Below are 20,511 nucleotides of genomic sequence, written 5' to 3' on the forward strand. Positions count from 1 at the left end.
TTTATTGTACCTACCTCGTCTAAAAATTGTAAACGAAGTCACGTTTATAGAAATTACGGTTTTTTCCGTTGTGATAATGCTGTTAGACCAGCGGTTCCCAAACTTTTAAGATCACGGAACCCTTAGGAAATAGTTTGTGTTTTGAGGAACCCTAATGTGTCTTTACTTCCAACTCAACCCCATTTTTTCTAAAAAAAAATAGTACTACAAAAAATGTTTCAGTCATCACATACATCTGACGGAACCCTTGAGATAGTCCCACGGAACCCTAGGGTTCCGCGGAACACACTTTGGGAAACGCTGTGTTACACTTCGGACACTTCGGAGTAAACATAATCGATTTGAATCATGACAGTATTTTTATTTTTTGAATCACTCAAATATTCAGAATATTTAAAATTTGATTAACTACCTTCTAGTCACTAGGTACAACAAATTAAAAACAGTTATAAGTATGAAAAACAAACAACAATAATGACTATTCGATTAAGACTATAGTTATTATTTTGTACACCAAATCCTCTTCCTTCATATAATATTGTTTGACTTTAGTACGTTATATTCTTGCAGATCATACAATTTACCTAATATAATAAGTAATAACAAATAACAATACTGTAACAACTCGTGATATAAATACTTGAATATTTTTTTTCAATATTATTTCTTCGTTTACAACAGTGTCAATGTTTTAATTGATACATTACAAGGTACAAAACTACAATTTACATACATTTTCACACCTTTAATATAAACATTTTTAAATATTTATACATATATTACAGCATCAAATCATGTAGTATAAAAATAGTAAATAAACAGCAATGATAATTGTACGAACGTACAGGGTAACGATTCAAAATGTATTAATCATCCCCAGGATAATTTTTTTACATTCTTTTAAAGTTTCCTTCTTAGAATTGAACTATTACATAAAACAAATAAAAAGATAGAATAGAGAGACTGGCTGACGCAAGATACTAGAGTGTTGCGATATTAAATTTGAAAGTAGTAAATATTGATAGTTGATCAGTCATCATTCAATTATGGACGGAGACCGGTGAAACCGTATATATATAATATATTCCGTTTCAATTTCCTCAAAAATGTTTGTTGGTCGTTGGTAATTTTACTTTGTGATATAGGTATTTATAGTACACTTGTACACTTAGAGAAACTGTATTAAATCATTAATGAAACTGAAGACGCTATTATTTATGAAAGTATAATACATCACCTCTATTTACCCAAAGACTTGATTATATTCAGATGCTATCACTACTATTATATACACATGAACAGCTATTTACCTTTTTACATAAATAATATTTTTTAAGTTTATGTATTGACAAATTTTATACAAATATATAACACTTATTTATACTTGCGGCGCTTATTTTAAATACATTATAAGACTTATTATGAGTTATGACTTGTGATTGATTTATTATTTAATTATACTCTATAGAAATACCCAACTACAAAAATATTATTCATTGTTTGGATAGATCTCTGAGCCAATTTCTCTGAGTCTTGGTGGACTACTCCAGAAAGTGGGAAAGATGTCGCAATGATTATTGTCTTATTAAAGGGTTGCTATGAGGCAATGAGAGTTTCATTTCCCCATAGAATGAAAAGTATCGTGTCTTATTAGCAGTTTGCAGGTAGAGGGTAGGTACATAAAAATAAATTTTATTAGCTATATGCCTTTATAGATACCATTATGACGAAGTTATTTGATATAATCTATTTGATTGAAAACTGAAAAGCTTGGTGAGTTTTGATATTATTGGTTGCTTTAATACAACCATCAAGGCTGTATTTTTCCAGTCTAAATAGGTTGGATTATTGATTTATATATGATGAGTTTATTTGATAGGGGAGGTTTTGATTTTAATAGTGTTCGATTTCGAACTAGCTATATAGATTAGACTGTTATTCCCCCGACTCCCGAGTTTAAGATGTGAGCCTAGAATAAAAAAGTAAAGCTACATAATAGGGTTAGTCAAAGATAATAAATATTTTATTTAATTCTCAGTTGCAATCTCACAGTAAACTATATTAGTGATTGTATAACTTGACTAGGTATAGTGAAGTAAGATTTTTACTCGTTTATAGCATCACCCCCCAAGTGGTTAATCTATTGATTGATCATATATACCTTATTTTTTTTTATAACTTTTGTCCTTTGACTAGCTATGGCTAATATTTTTAACATTTATATGAAGCGAGAAGCTTCGTACTCACACCACTAAAAAACAGTCTGTTTTAAGCAGCTAATGGAGTATTTTAGGACTTAGCTCCTCCCAGATTTTCACCTATATGGGCATGATATTAGTAGGATATAGTTATGAGTATTTCGTCAGCATAGATAATTATAGATTTATCTGAGATATTTTTAGAATAGGTATACCGTGAGTGAACACGAAATAAGTCATTTTAACAGGTCAGATGAATAAAATATCTGTTCTTTGGAATATTGACGAGATTGTCAAAATCGTTGTCCATATGTCGATATATGTAGGTAACCTATCAAAATTATAGCGATATAGTGTACCTATAAGTATATAACTTATATGTAAATTTCATATTCACTCAAACAATTCATTGGTCATACTAATTGATGTAATTAATTATGACTAATAAGTAATTTAGTAATTAATGATTAGTGATAAGTGATTACCAATATTTTGTTATGTCTACTACCATAATAAACACATAGCAATGTTGAAAAGTATTAAATTAAATCAATAAATTAAAAAACAAAGACATCAAAAAATGTCGATTTTGAATACCATAATTTTACTTCAAAAATTCTTTAGGTTTCGTGTTATATAACATTATTACCTATACATTAATTTAAAAACACATATTATTAAAATTGACAATTTCTGTGGCTTGCATTGAATTACTTATGATAACTATTACAAACTTGAAACTAATCAGTTATAACTTATAACTATTAACTACGATTAGAATTTAGATGACTGATGCGCACTACTGCACGTCTGCACTAGTAATAAATAATATAATTTTAAAAAGTGAACAAGTAAAAATATTAAAATCCACTCTGCTGTGCAGTCGATTCATTTCGTCATTGAGCACTGAATTCAACAAAATTAATTGTCCTCACAAGTCACAATTACACATGCATAGGCACAAATCCCTGGTAAAGTGGTAAAGGCTAAACTACTAAACCTCAAAAATGCTATTTGGGTTTATGATTCATAGGTAATAATAATATTCTAGAGTCTAAATTTAGTATATAATACGTAGACATATAGAGGTAATTAAAAACAAATATTAAAGTCCGGATAGTATATTGATATTTTATAATTGCTATACCTATATTACCTATAGGTATTAATAATGTGTTATTGTTATAAACTTGAAGGTACAGTAAATGCTTTACAATTTATATCCATCATCCATGTACTGTTTAATAGGAATGGACGTACAGAGGACTATTTTTTCTGCGATGTTTTGTTTCAAAATTTACCTATATAACTAAAGGTGTCACGAAACCGCATATCAAACTTTCCACAATCTTTGATGGCTGATGACAGAAGTTAAGTAAATATTTTTTGGTTGTGTATATGTGTACAACGGTAATTTTGAACCACTAGATATTTATCTAATATGGTGGATGGTAGTTATGTGTCAAATTTGCACAAGTTGTTTATTTTTTAATGCAGCAGTAGCGGATCTGAAAATCATTTGAGGAGGAGGGGAATTGGTATCATAGATTGATAGGTACCAACAAGAATTTTCACTGAATACACATTTCCTATATTCATATTAAAAAAAATACTTTTTTGTATCATTTAAACATAAGTTTGAAGTTATAGTTATAACTTATGAATTTCATATTAATTTTATCATATGGCGCTATAATTTCAAGTAAAAAAAGCCATAGGGAGGGGTAATAATCACATCACCCCCCCCCCTTTCAAATCCGCCACTGGTTTTATGACAATGCAACTGATGGTAGGTATATGTATTAAACAGTAATAACGTTATATATATTATAACATATAATAAATATATGTAATATATTGCATTTTTCATATGACTTCATATTATAAATTTCAAATAACCTTGTTAAAATATGTATTAAATATTGAATTTCATACAAATAAATTTATTGTTAAAAAAATTAATCCATAAAGATAGTAAAATAATTAGCCTTTTTTTTATTATGAAAGTCTGCTTAATAGTTAATAGGTCTACAGACCTTTAAGCTGTAATTTTCATAAAACTTAAAAGTAACAATATACATTAACTTTAGTCAATATTCATTATAGTTTAATATCATATTTACTTTTCAACAAGCTTCGTAGGTACTCAAAGAAATAGGCGCTAATTGCTGCGCCTTCAATATAATAATATATTAACCCGTTAATAGCTGTTACTTAGATTGTTAGATACCTATAACCTAACCTATTTGTAATTGACGGTAAAAACTACCGACTGGTTTAAATATTAATATGAATTCTATTTTAAATAAAGAGTTATTTAAATCAAATTATAACCACAATTCGTTTTAAAAATTAGAAGTTGTAAAAGCATAAACTTCCACTACAGTCATAATTGAATCGTGCCAATTTCTCAACTTCTATTTATGTACGCAATTGATATCTATATGTAGTATATGTCATAAACTATGACCGATAATATATTAATTTATATTAGATTGCCTAATAAAATTCAATATGTTCATATTAAACAATTAAACATTTGGGAAATGGTAAACACATAAATAACTTAATAACTGTACGTGATAAATAGTAATAAATAGCCGATGATTGACTAAATATAAGTATTATTGAGTATTGGCTATTGTCTCTATCGACAGTGGAAGAAATAATAATAGAAGATTTAATTAATCTTATGTCAACAAAAAAATATATTACAGACAATGATACATCGATATGCTCTAGACCAAAAATAACGTAAATATAATAGATTATTAGAGCATATAATTAACCGTATGTTATTGTTACCAATTACCATGAGATGGCATTAGGACAACGAATATCGTGGTGGATGGACACAACGTGATTGTAAGATTATTATATTTCCCTTTGTACTTTGCAGTATATAGTTAGTGCCTCCACGAGCGGGTGGTTAGATCTGGAGTACTGTGGATATCCGTTAAAATTTGTAATTTTTGAAATTTTTATAGCTATGCATCTTATTTTATATTAAATACAATTTTCTGATATATATATATTATGCTTATTTGTTGGTTTGTCCGCATATTGTTAATTATGCTCGCCAACTATAATAAATGTCTATCTACCTAATGGCTAATGGAGGTCTGATACAGTGGTACTGGTTTGTTTGTTGTGCTATACATATGCTTCCAATTTATAACTTATAACTTATAAGGTACAAGTTATAAATATGTTAATAATATATAATATATATTTTTTTTTGTTCTGCAGTAAGCTTTTATTAAATAATTAATAATCATAAATGGAATTTTAATCTTCTTAGAAATTAAAATCATTATAATCACATGATACAACTAAACAAATATTATACAGCTTACTAAAATGTCTAAAACTAAATATATGTATAATATTATAATTTATAATCATACAGCTATCTATATTAAATAAAAATAAAATAAAATGTTTGTATATATTAGAGGTGTGGGAAGAGGCTCGTTAGAGGAGCTGCTCCCCACATTCATTTTGTTCTTGAGATCATTTGGGCTCAAGCCATGCATTTGAGGACCCTATATTTACGTCGATAACAACAATATAAACTATATGTGGAAAGTTATAAGTAAGTTAATGTTTAAATTATTACTTTTGATTAATGAAAAGTGATATTTAAGGAGAAAATCTAAAATATGGACAATATAGTGAATATAGTAATTTTCTTATTAAGACTTAGTATAAACCTTCCTGTCAAAACTGCTTTTGATCAGTAACAGACGTTACGACTATGTTATATTGCTGATATTTATTTCTGTTGAGTACTGACCAGTAACCAACCGCAACTGACTATTTGTCCACTAGAAATAATAATAAACGTATTCGCTATTCACGTAATGAAATTATGTATTACATTAGTATAGGTAACTATTATTTATTAGTAAATTACACTACTACAACAGTACTAGACATAATATATAGATGAAGTATATTAGTATATACCGTATAGTATAGTGCATATTATTCTCTTACAATAAAATATTATCAATTACCTACTTAACTTTTTCCAAGAACATGAGAAGTCACATATTACATCATCGGGTACTGGATAGCGTAAAAATTAATATATCAAAAAATAAATGGTAAGATTACAGAATCCTTCAAAATAAGTATTTTTACACCTAATTTAAATAATAATTGGTTATCAATTTATCAACATAATATACGAATTATAAATAATAAATATCATTGCACAAACTTTATACAACAGCAGATTGGGCTAATACGCCAGTATTTGGCAGATAATGGATCATTCATGAAATACTTTTGAAAATAAAGAGTATTATAAAATTAATAAAATTTATTATGTTCTATTTCACTGACTGCAAGGTCAGTTATATTTAGAAAAATTATGATGTTTGTTTTCTATAAAATCTTCTTTCATACATTTTAATTAGGATCAATGTGTATAAACTATAAAGTGTTGAGTACATTTTGACCAAATTAGAGGCCTGATGTTATTTTTGTATTTGATAAAGTTTGAATAACTCATCGATTATTTTAAATGTAATTTATAATTATGATATGAAACTGGTAGTTGACAATTATCATTACTGACTTTTATCATTTCCTTTATTTTAATTAACTGTACTTACTGATTTTCTACCTCACAATAGTCACATTATTCTATTTCAGTAGCTATATAATCAGTACGACAATACTTAAAAAGGTATAATGTATAAATTATAATATAAATACATACATATATAACATGTAAAAGTTTAAGGTTATATACCTACCTACATGCCAACGTCACAGTTTATTATTTTTGATTTTTCCTTGTTTTTAAATTAAATATTACTATGGTACTATTTTACTATTTTAGTTAGTTTTAAATGATTATCATAATATTATATGTGATTATTAATTACTACAAGGTACACTTTATAGTCGTTTATACAGTATGCACCCTTGAAAAACCATACAATTATCTATTATTTGTTTTTATTGATCTAAAATATACTTCAACTAGTTTTAAAATTGTTTATTATAATATTGTCACATTTTTAAAATGGCAGCTAGGATAAATCACATTTAGATTTATATGATAATATATGGACAATTTTATAGAAAAAAGGGTTAATAAACTTTATGATTTTATTTTTTATTGACTAATACGTATGAGTATCATGAGGTAGTAAGTGTATTTTATAATTTCTGAGAAAAACAAATATTATAATACTAATTCTTGAATGTTATTATGAAACGTCAAAATGGATTTATGCTGAATGATTCGACCTTGAACGTAAAAATCTTGAACTATTCATTCCTTGAACGTAAAAATTAAACGTATGTCGTACCTATTCTGCTATTCCAACAAAGTGTACTTGAATGAAATAATCTTGAACCTTGTAATTAATTATTATAGTAATTACACATTAATACATTATGTAAGTTTTAAAAAAGCTTTAAAAATAATTTTCAAGAAACTTTTTAAAGATTACTAGTATTATTAGTAACTAGCATAGGTATTATTATACAACATTACGCGATGCAAAGCCAGGTATCTCACTTCTGCCTTATATAGTTACGTATATGTATATAAGTATAGAATGTATTAATGTATATAATATATATACATATATCTATAGATATAATTTAGTAAGTCACTATAATGGATTTGTTAGGTTTAAAAATTGAATTCTTATAAGGGCCCGTCACTGAATAGCTACTTTGGTCTTAATTTTTAGCCTCTTTTTATATAATTTCTATCTATAAATCTATTTGCGTAATTTTTTGGTACAGAATAAAAATTATATATTTGTATAAAAAAAAAATCAATTAAATAACAAATTTGTGTTGTTGGAAAACGATTTTAAGCGAAGGAGGCGGGTGAATTAATAACTATTTCTAAGGATATTTTATCTTAACAACGACATTCTAAAAAGAAAATATTCATAGATACATGTAATTTCAAAAACTTTCAAGTGCCAGTGATTTATCACAATTCAATGACAACTAGACAGCTAAAATTCATTGAGGAAATATTGTTGTTAATATCCAATTTTCAACATAAAAAACTAACACATATATATTGTTGTATTAACATAAATATGTTTTTGGGATGAGTACATTTCTTTTTTTCTAATTTCTTTTTAGAGGTCATTTTACATAACGCTATGTTTATTACCATAGAACGTAAATAAAAAATAAAAACAAAAAAAATGTAATTTAAATCCTAACAAAATATACCGTGTTGCTATATGATTATCCAATGCCCTATACTCAAAAACATATCTATGATTCCTCAATTCTCCTTACTGAGAAAAAATATCTAAGTAGCAGGCTACTTATAATAATATATACTTATGGCATTTTTTTAAATTTTACAAAAAACTGTACTCTGTTCGGTGAAAGAATACCTTGATCCCCGCGTTACCCTGCTACGGAAACCGGTTCCCCTTTGACATTGTGTTGCTTTAAGGATTTGCAGAAGAACAGATTTTGGTCCGTCAACGGTGCGTTCTCTCTCAGAACCAGGGTCTTAGTTATGGGGAGGGTTTTGGGGGTTCTAAGCCCCCCTTTAGCAAAATATAAAATGTAAAAATGTTTATAATATTCTAAAATTAAAAATTTTAAAAATATCTTAAAAAATACTTAATATAATATTATAGTAAATTTATAGTATAGTGCCTAAGGTATATTGGTAGTGCCTGAAGTGTATTGTGATTATTTATAAGAGTTTAAATAATAAAACAAAATATAGAGACAAATTAATTCCAATCATTGAATGCATTTTGTGTGGTATACCAGGAATTCCATGCTCCCATGCTCTGAGTATATAATAAGTATCGTTTATAATTTTATATCTTATATGAAATTAATAATGCTTATTAAATAAATTATAAATTAATAAGTTAATAAATAAATAAACACCCTTTTAATTTTATAAAGTCGTCATTACGTTAATTTTAAATACTAAGTAAATATTTTATTTATATTTTACAAACTTAATCTATATTATTTATTTATAGTTGATTTAATTTTGTCAGTAGCCACTTACCAGTAAAATTGGCACTATACGTAGGTACCTACGCATTATTCAATATGTAGGTAGGTAATTATTTGCTTCTCGATCAATTAATTAAAATGCACATAAAGTATGTCAACAAAAGTCAAATTATACACTATAAGCACAAGAATTTTAACTATTTGTATTGCTTATAAAAATATTTATTGGTTACATTTGGCTTGTATAAAATATATATTTTATTTTAAAATGTATTATTTATAGGTAATTATTAATTTTATGCTAAATTTCACACAGACATAAATCTATCGTTTTATTTTTGTTAATAGTTTTCATGCCTTTTCACTCTTCCGATAAATTATGTTAGTAAAATAGATGTTTTTTTATTCATGTTATACACTACAAGTGTGCATACAAACCATAAATACACAGTTCCCCAGTCCTAAATAAGACAATTAGTATGTTCTACCTATAGTACCTATAATATATTATTAATAGGTATGTACGATGTACCTATGTCAAGGTGGGTTACCCTGGCACCCCAGTGTTCGAATTTTTTATTATTTTTTTTTATCATTAATTGTACTATAATTTGTACCAATTTGTACCGTAAATTTCAGAATTTATACCAAAGTATTTCCCCCGGAAAAATCGATTTTCCACTGGGGTGCCAGGGTAACGTTACACCAGCACCCCCGTTGCTAAAAAATGGACTTTTAACAATTATTTTTTTACCATTAATTGTACTATAATTTGTACCGATTTGTACCATAAGTTTCAGAATTTGTACCTAAGTATTTCCCCCGGGAAAATCGATTTTCCGCCGGAGCGCCAAACGTTACACCAGCACCCCCGTTGCTAATTTGACTAATAAAAATGTTTGCTTACTTATACAGCTGAATTTGCGCCTTTTATTTGTCGGGTTGAGTATTTAAATGCAGGGTACTATATCATGAGCAATATTTGTATTTTGTACCTAATTTTTCCTAGTACAATCCAGAAGACAGAATAAGTTTGTGTAGTCAAAAAAAATATTTAAAAAAATGTCTAATACAATGTATTATTATACACATTTTATACGGTATAAAATTAAAATTATTTTTTTACGTACACAAATTACTATTATCATATAGAAGATAAATATTATAACGAACCTAACCTAGATAACCTAGAAACCCAGATAAAAGGCGCAAATTCAGCTTTATCTTGATTTGTGGAGATTTGTGCTTTACGAAAATGATAATGTCAACCCGTAATATGGGCACTTTTATTTCCACTGACGATAAATGTATACTAGATAGATAGGGGCTGCATCCGAAATGGGTCCCAAAAATATTATAAATGTTGAAACCAAGTATAAAAATACATACTATATAATATAAATATAGCCATATAGGTGAAAGTGAAAAAAAAGCGGGTAAGTCGTGGATGTCGCTCAGCTGTACAGTCGGTTACTGTAATGGATGGGATTAAATTTGAATGCAATGATAGGTATCATTGTATACGAAAAACGATTCTGAACGGAGATGATTTGTCAGTCTAGGATATATTATATTTACATATTGTCATATATTCTATTTTGAAACAAATAAATTATTTTTCAATTAGGACGCATTTTAAATAAGGCATGGTTAATCAATTTTTCCAAAAACATTGCATGTAGTTATCATAATTCATAATACTTTATATTATCATAGATATACAAATACCTGGTTTGAGGATAAATCGTTATCATTACGCGATTTCATAAAAATTTAAAACTCAAATGCTCAAAACATTTTTCCTATAATGACGCTTCAAATTTCCTCTATAGCTATTTGAAGCAAAACTTATGGAAAACTTAGTGTTAAATTTTATAACCTTAGATATAAATACAAAAAATTTTATGATTTTTCAACTTCAAAATTACTTGCAAATTTTCACGTTTTCGACAGATTTCGTAAAAATTTGAACTATAAACGCTTATAAAATTAAATTGTGACTAACGATTTTTAATTTTTTTTAGCTACAATTAGAACAACTCATAAGTAACCTTGTATTAAATTTTTATGTTTTTTTGGTTGTCCAACATTTTTTTACCGATACTTCAAAAAAAATTCTCAAAAAAATCGAAAATTTCAGTGGTCTATAAATAACTAAAAAAAGTCAAATTTTTGAAAATTATACTGTATATAGATATCACTAATATTAACATTTGGTGCAAATTTCAAGTATTTACAGTGATTAGTTTTTGAATTACAACCATATAAAAATATCGATTTTTTTGAAAACTGTTGGAAAATGTTTACTTTTGACCTGTTTAATGCACCAAGGATATTCACTTTTACATCGGAAACCACCCCCTAAGTTTGAAATCGAAGCATTATTTCGACTAGTTATGCTGTACAACAGACAAAAAACACACATCATTGTAAAATCAATACATTCATTACTTCGTTCAGAATCTAAAATATTAAAAATGTTAAAATAATTACAGTAAAACTCCCTTATTAAGACGCTTTCCCGCATAAGACGCTGTTTTTAGTCGGTCCCTAGACATTTCCTATACTAGTCAATGTAAATATCACCTGTTAAGACGCTCAGTTTTTCTCTGTCTAATCGGGTAAAACGCTCTTTTTTTCAGCAGATTACGATAAATTTTAGTAGTTTTGTGAAAATAAAAATAGAATTTTTAGTATTATACTTGTTCTTATCGTTTTATTTTATCACTATACCTATTTTATTATTACTTATTATAACAGTTTCACTGTATTTCATCGTATTATGAGATTTAGTAAGTGCTGTTCGTTCGCATGTGTATAACCGTAATTTCGTTATGGCTAGTTAGGGCTATCGATTTCGGACAAACTCAACATTTTGAAAAAGTACGATGAAGGATTAGCTGAGAAAAAAAACAAAAGGATATTGCTAATGAACTGGGGATACCTCCTTCCACTTTAAGAACTTTATTGAAAAATTGTAATTATAATTAATTTATAAGTGTATTTCTCATTAAATTATGTTTAATAATAAAAAAATAAACTCGATATTTCAACCACATCATTTTGTTTCATTCCCGCATAAGACGCTTTCCCGCTTAAGACGTTCTAGAGAGCTGGTCCCTTAAAGAGCGTCTTAAGCGATTTTTACTGTATATGATATAAATACAAATAAAATAATATTTATTGAAAAATCACACAAATGTGTGTTGTTGAAAATATATACGACATTAATTTTACAAAATCAAATCGATTGCTGCAATTTTTTTATTCATATTGTCATCTACAAACTTTGTAAAACACAAAAGTGATTAATTTTTATAAAATTCTAATAACTTATATTTTAATGGAAAAGAAACAAAAAAAAAATACTGTAAAAAACATTTTTAACCATACCTGTGGTCTAAATAGATTATAGACAGTCCTAAAGTCTGTTAAAATGGGAAGGAAAATGTTAGTATAGTGTAGTACTTACCAAAAAATATTCAAGAACTAATGTTGTAGCTAAAATAATTCAGGACCCAACTAGTGTAGTAGGTAACTATAAAAATCCGGGACCGAACTAGTATAGTACCTACAAAAATCCGGGACCCAACTAGTGTAGTACCTACAAAAATCCGGGACCCAACTAGTGTAGTACCTGCGATTAGACCCTAGTACCTACTCCTAACCTAACCTAACCTAACCTTTAATGATGTGTAAAAATGGAGCATGGTTGAGTTTACCATCATCGCCATAGCACCCATAGCAACGATTTTTTAACCACAGTCGCTGTATAATTGTGTAAAGGCAGGTTTCTCTAAACAAGTTTGGTTAAATCACTTGCTATGATTGGTTGATTAGGTTAGGTTACCACAATACCACACGATTAACCAAATTTACGTGTTATTGGACATGTGTGAATATTTTCAGTGTACACGGCACACATGTATTGTGGAAACCCACCTTAAAGCACGGTCAATATTGTACGAACACAAATGGAAGCCGGTAAGTTATATAGCTACCCACACAACAATTATCAATCAATACGATTGTATAAATATTCGAAATAGATTGCAGTTTAAATATTTAAAATCAAATATGTGTACATCATTGAATAAATATATATATTTTTTAATTGTAATCGAAATATTTAATACTGATTAATAAACATTTAAATTAAAATATTTTTTTTTCAATCAACATTTTGGATTACAGGAACTTTTAATTGTAATGCATATTAAATATATTTTAATTATATTTTATTGAATGTTGGCGTATCATAATTTACTCAATATATATATTTAAAATTTAATTTTTATTTATTTTTCATTAATTCAAAAATTTTTAACTTATTATTGTAGTAAAAATATATTTAAATAATATTAATATTAAATATTAAAAAGGTTGGCAAATATATGGTTTATATCACATTTTAGTCGTATTACAGTCTGTCAGTCTACTCTACTGCAGAATGCAGATACTATAGATTGGGCATACTGCATAGTTATAATAACAAAAACAGTATAATTAATATACTACAATACCTAGTTAATAATTATCGTATTATATATCGTCGGCTAAGACGTAATACCTCGTAAGTCAAAAATATTCATTTATAAGTTAAAAAAGAATTATGAATAAAATATTATTGAGTCTTACGCAATAAGTCACAAGTCACAACCGGTGTACAATCTGTAGTTGTACTATAATATCGTACAATGTACTATACAATATTATATAGCAATTTTATTTGTCTTGATTTCAACGTTTTCGTTATTGACTATTATTATTAAATATTAATAAATAATAATACATTATACGTAATTTATCGTTACCGCACCGCCCTATTCCGCATACCCATTATAATATGCTTCGTCCTCCGTCTAATATAAAAAAAGAAGTCGGGTAAAACCACCGTCTACCGATAAATATTATAACTGTTATCTGTGTGTAAAACGAATTCTATGTTTAGAGTGTTTACTATTTCGACATGGATATCGATGGCAATGAGCGAAGTGCGGGGCGCGCGACAACGGTCTGGTGTTTACGATTATTACATAATATATAGATTTGATTAGATTAGATTAATTTTAGTTTATTATTTCGTGGTTTTGTCTTCTGCAGTACAGACGTTCGTTTTAGAGTTTCAGAGTTTCAGACATTTCAGTTGTATATTGGTGTTTATTCTTACCTAACCGTAAATCATCGTTATCCATCTGGCATCATCAGTTTTCTTTTTGCGACATTTGCATTTCGCTTCATAGTTCATAGCATTTTACGTACTGTGTAAGCTACACCAGGTAAGTATACAATTTCATTCGTAATACATAATTTAAGTATATTGTATAATAAAATATAAAACCTAATGAATAATAGGTATTTATTATATTTTTATATTTTTTTCTCCAAGTAAACCAGTAATGCGATTATACAGTTTTATGAACCTTCTATTTTTACCTATTTTAATGTTATAAACTTGAAACACATTTTTGTTTTTATATTAGATAATTTGTTTTTGTTTAATCATTTTTTAAATTTTTTTTAATTATGAAAATTAATTTTGCTACAGACTAAATCTACTATATTATAGTCAGACCTAACCTAATTATTACTATATTAATTTTGTTAAGTTTTTGTCAGTACCTAATCTAAATAAGTACCTATCATTATGTCACTCAATAAAAATACTGTTAGTAGGTCTACTAAACGTAGAAGGTTTTTGGAAGATTTAGAAATGGTAGATTATTTGTATGAGAATGATACAAATGTAGAATGTGAATTACAACCATGTACATCATACAATTCTAATTTAGCAAATGAAAATATAAATTTATCAGTTTCAAATTCCAACAATCCATTTACTGACATAAATTTGCCATGTAACCCAATCTTAGGTGATAGGCTTTCAATTGATTCTATAAATTTAGCTGATAATGAATTTGAAAATGTGTTGTTTTCTTCAGATTCAGATTCAGATTCTGATATTGACATTAATAACCACCTTAAAATTAGTGGTACATTTGATGTATTTGAGGGCAATGATTGTATTTTAAAACCATTAGCAAAATGGGCAGTGACTAACAATATTACACTTGCTTCTTTTTCTTCTTTACTGAAAGTATTAAAAAGTCACAAATGTTTTAAAGATATCCCAGTTGATGCTAGAACTGTATTAAAAACTAACAAAACTAAGCAAGTTAATGATATTCAAATTGTGGCACCGGGTTTGTATTATCATTTTGGGGTCGCTAATGGCTTAAATTCTTTTGGTGATATGCTAGTCAATTTTAATGATGTAATCAAAATTGTAATAGGAATTGATGGATTGCCCCTTACAAAAAGTTCTTCAAGTACATTTTGGCCAATTTTAGGATATGCTCGAGACCCTATTACTCCCTATAGTCAACATATATTTATTATAGGGTTGTACTGGGGAAGAGAAAAACCTAAATCTTCTAATGATTATTTAAAATATTTGGTTTGTGAACTAAAAGATTTGTATAAAAATGGCATGCAAACAAAGTTTGGTAAAAAAATTGTGATAGTTGATGCTTTTTGTTGTGACTGTCCGGCTAAGAGTTTCATTTTATCTGTAAAAGGGCATGCTGGATATTCATCTTGTATAAGATGTAAAATTGAAGGAGAACGTATAAACAATACAACGTGTTTTTTAGAAATCGACTTTTCTAAAAGAACTCATTTAGATTTCTTAAATCGTGTAGATGAAGATCACCATATCACATCTACTATTTCTATAGTTACTGAAATACCAGGTATAAATATAGTTGAAGATTTCACTCTTGACTATATGCATTTGGTATGTTTGGGAGTTATGAAAAAAATGTTATTACTCTGGTTAGGTGTATTAAAACATGCTCCTGTCAATGTTCGTATTCCAAATCGAAGTGTTTACTGTATTTCAAATAATTTATTGTTATTGAACACATTTATACCTAGTGATTTTTCAAGAAAATGCAGAGGGTTAAATGAAATTTGCAGGTTTAAAGCAACTGAATATAGGTTATTCTTATTATATACAGGACCTGTCGTCTTAAAAGATATTTTAAATGATAATTGCTATTTTCATTTTTTGTGTTTACACATCAGTTTTAGAGTTCTCTTATGTCCTGGTAGTTCTGAAAAGTTAGTGAATTTCAGTGAAAATTTAATTAAATTTTTTGTTAAAAACTTTAGTAAATTATATGGCCCTCAGTTTGTTTCTCATAATGTCCATGGACTATTGCACATAGTTGACGATTACAGAAAATTTAAATCGCTTGAAGAGTGTTCATGTTTTCCTTTCGAGAATTATATGAAGGTTTTAAAAAAGATGGTTAGGAAGCATGAAAAACCACTCGAACAAGTTATTAAACGCTACCAAGAATCTTTATTATTTAACCAACCTGTACTCTTAAAATCTCCTAAAGAAATAAATTATAGAAAACCTCACAGTAATGGACCTTCAGCATTCGAGCACTTAACTGTTCCAAATTTCCAGATAGTTATAAAAAATAATATTAAAATAAATATTAAGTCTACATCTGACAGCTATATAGGTTTCACAGATGAAACTGGTCTTAAAATTTTTAAAGTTTTTAATATATGTCTTGATTCTACCACGGAAAAATATGTTTTTTTAGTTAAGCATTTTGAAATTATTGGAAATTTTTTTGATAAGCCCATCAGTAGTCTTAAATTAGGTATTGCTGTCGTTAAAAATTTATCAGAATTTTATTCCATTATAGACATAGAGAATACTGAATTCATAAAATATATGATATTGTCTAGTAATAGTAATGTAAATATTGCATACCCTATTTTGCATACATTTATTATTTGAAATAATTACAATTTTAATTATGTTGCTATTATTAGTATAAAATGTAATGTATATGTTTTCTTAGGATTATTAAGTTTTTTTAAAATTAATGTTAATTGTATTCTATTGTAATTTATTGTATTCAATAGTTTGTATTATTTTTGTATATACCTATAGTGTAATATAAAGATGTCCCAATATTTGGTTGTTGAATTTGAGGATAATTCAATAGAAGCTGTTCCGGCTGGCTGGTTTAAAAAAAAAGAAGGCACATGTGCGTGGCCAACCACTAAAAATACTAACTTTATAAGAAAATGTGTTGAGTTCAAAAGTATTCCGAATGATGTTGAATACAGTTACCATGCAGCTAAAGTTTTGAAAATATCTGGTAAAAAAATATAGGTTATTTCTGTAACATAATTTAGTTAATCTAGTTGTATAATATATTATTGTGTATTGTATACTGTCTTATATTATAAGATATAGGTTATTTTTCAGATTTATTATTGAAGCTAGTTATTGTTAGTATAAACTATATGCATATATTTTACAGATTCATTATTTAAAGCAAGAAAAATGGTAAAAAAAGGATTAAAAAACATTGATATATCATCTACCGATGATGATATTTTATTAAAACCCAAACAAAGAACAGCTAAAACTGCATCAAATCTACAGTTTTCATCATCATGTCCAACATTTTCAGGTGTTATATTTAATAAAATTATAAAAATGTTATATAATCAAATCTTCATGCTATTCATAACTATTAATATCCAATTTAGCATCTGAAGATGATAACTGCAGCAGTGATGAGAATATTAAGAAGAACGGTACTAGCAGGACATTATTAAATGGATGGTCGCCATCTCCTAAAAAAGTTAAACGTATGTCCTCTTCATTAGCTAATAAAATTAAATCTTTCAATACTTTCACAGTTAATATTGTGTTTAATTACTTTTATTATTGGTTATTTATTTATATTTAGTTTATGAAGGACTGAAAAATCCACCAAATAATAGCCTTACAAAAGATAGTTATATTAATACTTCTAAGTCATCAACTGTGAAAAAATTATCTTTTAGTGATGATAATAATACATCTTTGAATGGTACTTTGAAGTACAAAAATATAGGTAAATGTTTACAACAATAAATTTATGTATAGAATTGATTAATATGTGTGGTTTAAATGGTAGGTACAGGTAAATCAAATAATATATTTTATTGGTTATATAGTTTTTTTTATCAAATGCCATTTATAATTATATAGTTGTTTAAGAATTGTAAAACAATAATATAGTATCTAATTTTATACATTTCTTTTTTTATAGTTGATCAAACAAATCTTGCTTGTGACGTTATTGATATAAACTCTGTGGATAATTATGTTTTTGAAACTCCCGGGAATCTGAGATATAATGTTATTAAATCAACTGATCTTGAACTCGGTAATTATTGCATTAAATTATATTTTACCTTTTAAACAATCAAAAAACTTAATATTTCTCATTTAATTATAGATAAAGAAAACTCAGATGTTATTGTAATATCAGGGACACCTCAATATACCATTGATCCATTACCATCGACCAAAACCCCAGAAAATGTATCAACTCCAAAAAGTTAGTATGATAAATTAATATAAATTGTTAAATATCCATTTCAACAATACATTGTTACTTAAGATGTTGACTGCACACATAATCTATTTAAAATTTAAAACATTTAAATATTTTAGACTCCAATTTTGCAGATATATGTAGTTATTGTACTTAATACAGAATGTTTGTATAAACTAAAAAATTTTAATTTAAATTATAAATAAACAATATTTTTTTTTTTATTCAGGTACTACAGAATTCGAAAAAGAAGTGCTTCATAGGCTAACATTTTTAAAATTTGAATTAAAGCGAGCTGTTAATAATCAAAGGGAAATGGTCCAAAGATTGGAAATGATAGAAGGTAGACTTGAAAATATTCCATCACATGGCGTATCCACTTTTAACAATAACAATAATGGTGATCAATCATCTTTAATTGATAAAGATTTCAATATTCCTCTTGACAACATAATCGATCTTGAAATATTTGAAGACAAAATTTCTGACAATAAAGAATTCCGTAATAAATTGGTAATTATATATATATTAAATAATAATTGTTGGGTATAGTGATGGTTTTTTATACATTATATTTTTTCTTATAAAGTAAAAAAAATGTGTTTATTTTATTTTTTATGTTTAATAATTTTTTAGGTAAATGAACTTTCATACATAGGCGGTAAGCATGTTAAAGCAATGGTCAAACGGGTGATGGGAAAATTGTTTAAAGATGAATTATTAAAAGATTTCTCTTACACTGGTAAGAAAGGCAAAAAAAAATTCTGTTGCTTGGGTTGCTGTTCTGTGATTTTTGGTAAGTATTATGTTATATTATGTTATAATATTTACCATTACTATTATTACACATAATGGAATAAATTTAATAAATTTTGGTTTATAGTGATAAAATAATACACCCATACCTATATCCTAAATATATTTTTGCTATCCATATAATTATGTGTTTATTATAATACATTTGTAAATATTTTCTAGATGCTGTCAAAAAGCAAAATAAATTTAAACATTCATCTCAAAATGAAATGGAGGATATCATCAAATATGTCCTTGCTCAAGCCCCATTTAATTTAAAAAGAATTTCGGACAAGAATTTTTCTACTTAATTATTATTATTATATAATTTTGTTTTAATAAATAACCATTATATTTTAATAACCGGCCAACCCATATAATTTTCATAAGCAGTTTTATCTTATTTTCATAAGACAATAATGTTTAAAGTTTGTTTGTATAATATAATATAATATCATTTTATTTTAATAATTTTTTTTCAATTTATAATATGTAACATATTTAATTTTCACAAGATTTGTTGGTATTATTATATTATATTATTTTATTTTAATAAATAACCATGATATTTTAATAACCAAGTTCATAAAATTTTCACAAGCAGTGATGATGATGATTAAAGTTTTTTTGTATTATTATATTATATAATTTTATTTTAATAATTTTTTTAAATTTATAATATGTTCATATTTCATTTTCACAAGATTTGTTGGTATTATTATATTATATTATTTTATTTTAATAAATAACCATGATATTTTAATAACCAAGTTCATAAAATTTTCACAAGCAGTGATGATGATGATTAAAGTTTTTTTGTATTAATATATTATATTATTTTTTTTTTTAAATTTATAATATGTTACGTTTATTTTCACATTATATAATTTTATTTAAAAAATATTAGGTATAATGTATTTAATTATATAATATAACATATAATATTCATAATACTTATGAAAATCATAATTACGAGTTATTATTAGCATTGTTATTATTTATAATTACTTTGTCATAACAATTAATATATATACATATTCACCAATAATGTTTTTTATGAAAATAAATAGTTGCACGCGCTTTTATTATGCCTCCAATTTTTTTTACCTAATCTTTACCTG

At 26.6% G+C, this 20,511-nt stretch overlaps 2 protein-coding genes across 4 annotated transcripts; both read left to right on the top strand.

Moving 5' to 3' along the window:
• The first annotated feature begins 13,994 nt into the window (after positions 1 to 13,994).
• On the top strand, positions 13,995 to 20,008 carry LOC149055849 (uncharacterized). 3 transcript variants are annotated; one of them, XM_089227476.1, is made up of 10 exons: positions 13,995 to 14,441; positions 17,152 to 17,362; positions 17,528 to 17,680; positions 17,760 to 17,861; positions 17,963 to 18,109; positions 18,308 to 18,424; positions 18,497 to 18,598; positions 18,825 to 19,108; positions 19,232 to 19,391; positions 19,574 to 20,008. In XM_089227476.1, the coding sequence occupies exons 2-10, from the start codon at positions 17,164 to 17,166 to the stop codon at positions 19,699 to 19,701; spliced, it is 1,392 nt and encodes a 463-aa protein (XP_089083602.1). In that variant the 5' UTR covers positions 13,995 to 14,441; positions 17,152 to 17,163; the 3' UTR covers positions 19,702 to 20,008. The 3 variants fall into 3 exon arrangements, with proteins under 3 accessions (XP_089083602.1, XP_089083601.1, XP_089083603.1); XM_089227475.1 differs by having other exon boundaries at positions 13,999 to 14,455; XM_089227477.1 differs by lacking the exon at positions 17,152 to 17,362 and having other exon boundaries at positions 14,018 to 14,455; positions 19,574 to 20,007.
• On the top strand, positions 14,499 to 16,995 carry LOC149055850 (uncharacterized). The gene has a single exon (XM_089227474.1). It carries the CDS (start codon positions 14,824 to 14,826, stop codon positions 16,993 to 16,995), a length of 2,172 nt encoding a protein of 723 aa, XP_089083600.1. The 5' UTR covers positions 14,499 to 14,823.
• Positions 20,009 to 20,511: the final 503 nt, after the last annotated feature.

This window comes from Diuraphis noxia, unplaced genomic scaffold (genome assembly GCF_037042655.1).
Source record: "Diuraphis noxia isolate RWA-SAM2 unplaced genomic scaffold, SU_Dnox_SAM2 contig0004, whole genome shotgun sequence".
Lineage (NCBI taxonomy): Eukaryota > Metazoa > Arthropoda > Insecta > Hemiptera > Aphididae > Diuraphis > Diuraphis noxia.